Below are 7,648 nucleotides of genomic sequence, written 5' to 3'. Positions count from 1 at the left end.
CTCCGGAGAAGAGTCGGAGCTCTCCGGGGAAGGCGGGGAGCTCATGTCATCCAGCTGGAAGACAGCCTCGCTGAAATCCTCGAAGACATGGCCTGCCTCTACTGCATCACCATAGTCCAGGTCATCCAGCACATCCTCACTCAGGCCCTCGGGCCCTCGGAGGGCCTCGGCCAGCTTGGCCACAGGCACCTCTGGCGAGGCTGTGGATGCCTCAGCTGTCACCTCCCGCTGTTCAGGGCCAGGGGGCCTGGCCAAGGGTCCTTCATCTGAAGCGGGGGTGTTGGGCGCAGGCGGCGGGGTCACCTCCTTGGCCGGTGGCTTTCTGTCTGGGGAACGAGAGTGAGTCCGGGGCAGTCTCTCCCGGGAGCGGGGCCTTCGCTGCTCCCTGGCCCGGTGCTCTGCACTGGGAGAGCGAGCCCGCCACTTGCTCCTCTCCCGTGAGCGCCGCCGGCCCCGTGGCCGAGAAGCCCCCTCCTTGCGCTCGGTCCTGTCGTGGCTGCGCTCCCGCCGGTGCTTGTGCCTATGGACGCGCTCCAGGCTGCTGGCCGGCGATCCATCGCGAACGCGGGACCGGGATGCTGAGCTCCGAGGCCTCTTCCTGCGACTTTCGTGGTGCTCATGTGATGAGCTGCCGGCGCTGCCAGAGCGGGAACGCCTGCGCCCGTGGCCCCAGGAGGCCCGCTCCCTCTCGCGGCCCTTGACCCTCTTCCGCCGGCCCCGCTCGCGGCTGCTGGAGCCCTCGCTGGAGGAGTGCCGCGCCCGGGCCTTGGGCCGCTGCTTCCGGGTGTGGACAGCAGATGGGGAGACTGAGTGGGAGCTCCTCTCCCGGGAGCGGGAACCTGAGCGGCTGCGGGAGCGCGTCCTCTGCGGCTCCTTGGCTGCAGCCTCCGCGTCGGAGCGGGCTGGCGAAGGTGAGCGTAGTTCCACGACTCGGTGGGTGGTGGGTGGCAGTTCATCCGGGCTCAGCGTGGCATCAGGCTCCACCACCGTCACGCAGGTCACAGTACGTGCCTCCGAGTCAAAGAAGGCGCTGCGCCGGGGCGCCCCTGGGGCCTCAGGCTCCAGGTCGGAGGCAGCACCATCCCGGGGGCTGTCAGGCTCAGGCCGGAAGGCAGCATGCACTGTGTAGGAGGTGACACAGCGCACTGTCTGGCCGGCGGGGGCCGTGGGATTGTGGATGGAGATGGTCCTGGTGATCTCGGAGGGCAGCAGGCCAGCGCCTGGCCGCTCAGGGCTGCTGCTGGGGGAGCTGGAGTCGGACCCGGTGGGGTTGAAGGGATCGTAGATCTCGCTCTTGAGCTGCTTAGGCTTCTTGAGTGAGAAGAGGGGAGCTGGGTTCTCCTTCCGCTGCACCTTGTTGTCCACGGGCCGGAAGGTGTTACAGAAGCCCGGGCTAGGGTGCCGGCTGGAGTGGGCCACGTTTCCAGGAATATTAATCCGGAAGCTCTCAAAGGCAGATCCCATGCCCTTGCCCCTGGCGGACCCGACCGGAGCGGGAGCTGGGCTGCCCTGGGAGCCGGGGCCTGAGGGTTGGGGCTCCCGCGGACCCTGGCGGCTAGGCTCAGGCTCAACTCGAGGCCCTCGCCCAGGCTGCGCAGGGCCCTCTCTGCCCGTCAGGCGGCTGATGCAGGAGCTGGGGATCTCCACTCGTGGCCCACCACCTGGGAGTGAGCCCGAGCCTGCATTCCCGCTGCTGCCCACTTGCTTGATCTTTGGTATTCTGGGAAGCTCCGAGATGTCCCTTCTCCCAGGTGCCGGCTTCAGGGAACGCCCCAGCCCTGGGTGTCCGGGGGGTGAGCACATGCCCCTAGTGGAGATCTTGGGTGATGTGGAACTTGCAGCACGCGCAGGCATGCTGGGTCGGGGCGGTGCACCTCTGCTGGCCAAGGCCTGGCCTGGCCTGGCCTGGGGGGCCCCAGAAGAGGTCAGCCTCAGAGCTGGCCCCAGCGTGTATGTAGGGACCCTGGAGGCTGGGCCTGTGGAGGGGGCAGGGCTGGGCCGGCTGTGGGATGGTAGAAATGCCAAGCTTGGGGGCCCATTCCCAGCCAGGCCACCCTCAGGGTGGGCTGCAGGCTGTGGACCATCAGGCCTGCAGTCTGTGGGTCCACCAGGCCTGCTGAGGGAATGCCGAGGAAACACAGCTGGAGCTGAAATAGACGGTGATGGCAATGTTGAGAGCAGGCCTCCCCAGAACACCTGCCGGGTCTAAGAAGGTCTGAGGGCAGTGGTGACGCCCCCTGCGCGTGGCGGCTGTGGGTGCCCAGCAGTGCTCACCTGCCCTCTTGGCGCTCAGGGAGCCATCGCGGTGGATGACCACGTCCTCGCCACTCATCATCAGGAGGCTCTGGCCACACAGGATGCTGCCCAGCAGGTCAGGGACAGGGGCCGCCTCCACTGGGGGCTCTGGAGCGGCCGCAGCAGGAGTGCCCCTCCTGCAGAGACCAGATGGGCTGCCACTGCTGCCAGCCCACGCCAGGGGCCCAGAGACCCATCCTGAAGCTTGGGCACTAGCCACCTCTGCCTCTACTCATCCAGCCCACACATCCCCACCTTCACAAGAGCACCCAGATGGGTCCTGCCCAAGCTGGGGAGCACTGTCCAACGGGGGTCTCGAGGGACTGCAACCCCCAATCCCTCACTCCCAGGGCTGGGTGTGTGAACCAGGAGGAGCAGTCCAAGCCCAAGAGCACATGCAGACAGATGACAGACACACACACCTGGACAGCGCCATGGAGACAGGCCTGGCCACAGGCTGGTGGGAGCGCAGAGCCGACTGGGACAGGACCCTCCTCTTGGCACTCAGAGGAGAAGCAGGGCTTGCGGAAAGCTCGTCACTGCTGAGAAAACACAGGCCAAAGAGAACAGGTTACCTCAGGCCCCATACTTCAAGGTCCAGGGTGAACCCCAAGACTTCAACATCAGAGTAGGGGGAAGAGGGGCACGACCAGGTCAGGTGGGCACTGCACCTGGGGGCAGTCACCTGTCAAAGGGATCCAGCTCGTGAGGGTCTCCAAACAAGGACAGAGACGCAGCCCCGATGTCTGCACGCATCAGCCCCAGGGAGGGGTCGGCAGGCTTGTGCACAGACGGGAGGGAGGCGCCGAACGCAGGCTTCCGCAGGCCCAGCGTCCTGGCAAGGCGGGCATGCGTGGTGACCTTGTGTCTGACCTGAGTAGCAGGGAGAGGGCGGCACTGGCAGCTGAGCAGAGCGCCCAGGTGCTGAAACTATGTCTCACTGCAAAGCCTGGAGTTGGTTGACAACAGCCCCGCCGCCTCCACCCAGGAGCCAGGCAGTGTGGCACCTTCTCCCAGGACCACTGTGCACATGGCAGCCTTGTGAGGCCAGAAACCAGCGGTCAGTTGGGCCAAACGCTGCCCCTCTGCAGCACCACCCAGAGCAGACATGCTTTGAAGGCTGTGATCACGACGGGTGCCCGCTGCCAGCTCTCTCCCCTGGTGCCACCCGAGGTCCCGCACCTACCTTCAGCCCTCTCCCCTGGCGCCTTTTCAGGCGGCCCTGGCGGCGCCTGGCCCTGGCCCCCGAGCTCCTGCTCCGCACCGAAGACCTGGCCGGCGCCTTCTTCCTGCCCAGCACTTTTTTGCGTCTCCCTGAGGAGGGGAGAGAGACGCACGTCACCGTGGGCAGAAGCCCGCTTATCCACTGTGTTCTAGACCCTGGTTTTGTAGAGTTTATTGTTGACCATGGAAGAGGTTAGGAACAATGACTCTTAGCTCAAAAAAGGTGTGCTACTGTCCAGCGGGGAGGGTGGACATGGTTAGCACAGCAACACGAGCTGGAACTACGGCCTGCAAGCCCTCGCCCCTCCTCCTGCCCAACTGTGAGGTGGGCACCCACAGGGGTCTCTGCGCCTGACCCTGGGCCACCACAGCCGGGTCAGCTGGAGGGGCGGTGCTATGGAGGGGCATGGGAGGAGACACAACCAGCCGTAAGCCCCAAGACTGGTCCTGGACTGCACACTTGGCCTTCAGGACCTTCCCCCCCTAGAAGGGCTGATGCTCACCCACTGAAGTATGGAAACTCAGAGCTGCCAAAGACAACGAAGCCACAAAATCTCACGCAAGGCAAAACCGCTGAGGCGGACCTCCTCAGAGTCAGACACTCCTGTGCATCACTGTGCACGGCCTCCACCAGCAGTCCAACGGCTAGAGAACCGGGAATCCAGTAGAAAGCTACCTGTACCAGGAGTGCCCATGTCGGACCAGTCCTCCACCTCTGTGAGCACCCTCGGCGTGTGTGCGGGGGGGCGCGGGGGGCACACAGCTGGAGGTAGCCCTGCCCGAAGCCCCCAGGACCACAGAGAGAGGCCAGCGCACTACAGGCAGCAGAAGTTCTGCAAGACAAGCACTGTCTTCCTCCCTAATCAACGGCTCAGGGAACGAAGGCTAGGAACCGCCCTCACCTGTCCTCAGCCAGGCTGGGCTCTGAGCTCTGAGCAGTAAAAAGCGCCCTCTGGAAGGCTGGGACACTGGGTGTTCATTCACCCACACGATGCCAGCGTGGGGTCTAACGACTCTGGTCAATGAAACGTGCTCTGGCTACGCAACCACCACAAGCAGGACCCTACACGGCCCCTGCTCGCCTCTGGACACCAGCAGGAGCTGAAGCCCAAGGCCTGAGGCTCTGGGCGGCTCTCCTGTGGGTGCCAGCTGCCCAGAAGGGGTGGCAGATTCAAAGGGTGCGCTTCCTCCTACTTCCCCCACCACTCTCTACCCCTCCAACGAATACCTGCTCACCATAGAATCACCACTGGCACTGACCCACAGACCTGGAGGGCCAGGCAGAAACGAAACCGATTCACCAGGCAATCCTGGACCCTTGGCCAGAGGCCTTCACAGGGACGCGGTTCAGCACCCTGCCCACAGGACAAGGTCAGGAGCTGGGCAAGGAGGTGGATGGAAGCAAGGAGGAGGGCACATGCAGAACGTAGATGCTCTGAAACAAAACGTGTGTGAGTTGTGGGACGTGAAACTGTAAACCTTTGCCTCACTCACAACAAAAAAACGAAACATTGTGGAAGACTATGGCTTCCCTGAAGATGAAGAGCCAGCGTTCTCTCCCCGATTCCCACTTGTCCACACTGTGCTGCCAGGCACACGAGGGACAGGCATCTAGACCTCAGCACACAGCACAGGGGATGAACCGACGCCCCTGCTCCATCCACAGGGTCTCTAAGTCAGAGCCAGCTCCACACCACAAACAAAGAACCATGCATCCATGGGCAGCAAGGACCCGAACCTAAGGGCTGAACCTCCATCCTTCCAGCAGAACCCACCCAAGAGGAGTGCGGGAAGTCGCTGGCCCCGCAGGAAAACCACCTGCCGTTTCCAAAGGCCGGCTGGCGAGGGAGGGACGGGCGGACGGAGGCAATGTCCAGCACCGGTTCCAAATAAAGATGACGCTGGCAGAGGTAAATGTACTCACGGAGACGGGCCTGTGCTGGACTCAGGAAGGCGCCACCACCAGTGTGTGCCCAGGCCTTCCCTGAGCTCATGCAGTAGCCTGACTGCACCTGCCACATGGCCCCTCAGCATCCAGGGGCTGAGAGGAGGCTCCGTACCTTCACCCCTGGGCTATGCCTACGGCCAACGGCAGGAACCCTAAGCCCCACACAGGCTCCAGGGAGCCGGCTGCCCGAAACAAGGCACAGCCACAACGGGCACACCCACTGGAGAGATGCTAGGCCCCAAGGAGAGGAAAAGCCAGCCCTGGGGACTCAAGTGCTGGTGTGATCGGGGTCTACCACAGCCTTGTTGAAACTCAACCATTCAGCAGCTATTACAGCGGCCCCCATCACGTTCCCATACACCTCTCCCATACACACACTCCTCCACCCCTACATACATACACATGCCCGATTACCCCACACGGCCCCATAGACATGCATACTCTCCCCAACTCCTAACCTAACTCCCGACACACACACACACACACACACACACACACACCACCCTCACCACCCCCCTGCCAGCTCATTCCTAAACGTCCACCGGGCAGGCAACCCGGAGACACCCAGGCAAGAGCCTACTGGCGGCGCTGGGTCCCATGTGCCCTGCCAGGCCCGACATGGCTGTGCAGGAAGCAGAACAGGCAAAGCAGGCTGTCGAGAGGCGCAGGCCCACAGGTGGCCACCCCCAGGCACGGGCTTACCTGTCTTCCTTCTGCGTCTCACTGGTGCTCTCGGGGTCAGAGGTCGCTGATACACAGCCGTGCTCAAACCGGAGGCGACCGCTTCAATGGTCTCCTCAAGCAGAGACGACATCAGGTACCTTGGGACATGCTGCACAGCACAGGAGACAGTGCTGTCACCAGGAAGCCCACCCCCTTCACGACCCACAGTTCCTACAGGCAGACACAAGGGATGAGCTGCAAATTGGGCCCCAACAGGGAAAGGCCCCTCCACTCAGACCTCACCGAGTGCACCTAGCACCCCTGCCTCGCATCTCCCACTTGCACACTACGGCCAGGCAACTGGTCAGGGCTCCTGAACCGAGCTGCTGCTGTGGCTGCGTCCTGCACCATGGGCTTGTGGCTCCTGTTACAGCTGGATGGAGGACCTGACACACCCGAGCCCATGCTCACAGACCACTCGGGACAGGAACTTACCTGGGCTCTCTGAGCGGTGGTGATGCGGTTCCGGTTTACAGTGGCCCTCACCCGCTCGCTCTGCCGAGTCCTGGCGATGGCCCGGGTCCGGCTGGTGGTGGGCCGCAGCCTGCTGCTAGTGGGTACCATGTCAGCCAAGAGCAGAGAGACCTCCTCCTCGCTGATGTGGCTGGGGTCTTGGGGACAAAAGATGGAGACTGCATACCTGCTACCTGCACCCCACTCCTGTTGGCCCACCAGCCAGATCCCACCCTGGGCCCCATAAGTGACCAGGCCCCCAGCGGCTCCCTCACCAGAGCTGGTGCTTGGGGCAGCGCACTCCGGGCAGAACCATTCGTCCACAGGCACCTCCTGCAGCGGAGGGTCTAGGCACTCCATGTGGTACCTGCGGAGCACAGGACAAGCGCAGTCAGCTGCACCTCCTGGAATGACGTCCAACCCTCAGCCTGCCTGGACTGCTGGGCCACGAGCGCCTATGGGGTCGGTCACTGGGCAGTGAGCAAGCCCTGTCGCACCCAGAGCAGGACAGCGCCTGGTGAGGGCCACCCTCCAGGCCCTCTGCCACCCCGTGTCCCAGAGAAGTTTCCCGTGGAGGCAGCCCCAGTTAAGTGTGAGCAGTTCGCCAAAAAACTACCACAGCGCCCCCTCACCATGGCCAGCTTTCAACTGCCCCCACCAAACCCCCAGAGATGACCAGAGGGGACAGCTGGCAGCAGCAGGCCCAGATGTACCCCAAAGGTGACTGTGGACTGGCAGCGTCCATGGAGACCTTGGGGAACACAAAAAAGCCCCGTGCAACATCTGAGCCCTCTAGGGCCTGGGAGGCTAGCCTGCTGCTGGAGGCTGTGGTGGGCTCAGCAGAGCTGCCCGACTTGGACTGTCTGGCCCAGAGCTGCCGGGAAGCTCCTCACTCTGGGTGGTGCTCAGCCAGCCAGCCGAGGAGACCTAGGAAGTGTGACCCAGGGGAAGGGGAGCAGGTAGGCCCAGAGAAGGCCATCTGAGGCACAAGTGAGCTGGCCCAGG

General features: G+C 63.5%; 1 protein-coding gene across 1 annotated transcript in view; it reads right to left on the bottom strand.

Annotated features, from left to right (window-relative positions):
* Positions 1–7,648, bottom strand: part of PHRF1 (PHD and ring finger domains 1) — a 16,587-nt gene that overhangs the window by 1,909 nt on the left and 7,030 nt on the right. Inside the window, exons 6-13 of the mRNA XM_045290416.1 lie at positions 6,919–7,010; positions 6,626–6,801; positions 6,170–6,299; positions 3,482–3,609; positions 2,981–3,168; positions 2,718–2,837; positions 2,275–2,432; positions 1–2,147 (exon numbers count right to left, since the gene is read on the bottom strand). The exon at positions 1–2,147 is cut by the window's left edge and continues 1 nt beyond it. Coding sequence (XP_045146351.1) covers positions 1–2,147; positions 2,275–2,432; positions 2,718–2,837; positions 2,981–3,168; positions 3,482–3,609; positions 6,170–6,299; positions 6,626–6,801; positions 6,919–7,010 — 3,139 coding nt within the window. The remainder of the gene's footprint in view (positions 2,148–2,274; positions 2,433–2,717; positions 2,838–2,980; positions 3,169–3,481; positions 3,610–6,169; positions 6,300–6,625; positions 6,802–6,918; positions 7,011–7,648) is intronic.

The sequence above is a fragment of the Echinops telfairi genome, unplaced genomic scaffold (assembly GCF_000313985.2).
Source record: "Echinops telfairi isolate 266 unplaced genomic scaffold, ASM31398v2 ScPeMD7_37;HRSCAF=141, whole genome shotgun sequence".
Taxonomy (NCBI): domain Eukaryota; kingdom Metazoa; phylum Chordata; class Mammalia; order Afrosoricida; family Tenrecidae; genus Echinops; species Echinops telfairi.
This window is presented reverse-complemented; position numbering and strand designations above follow the sequence as displayed.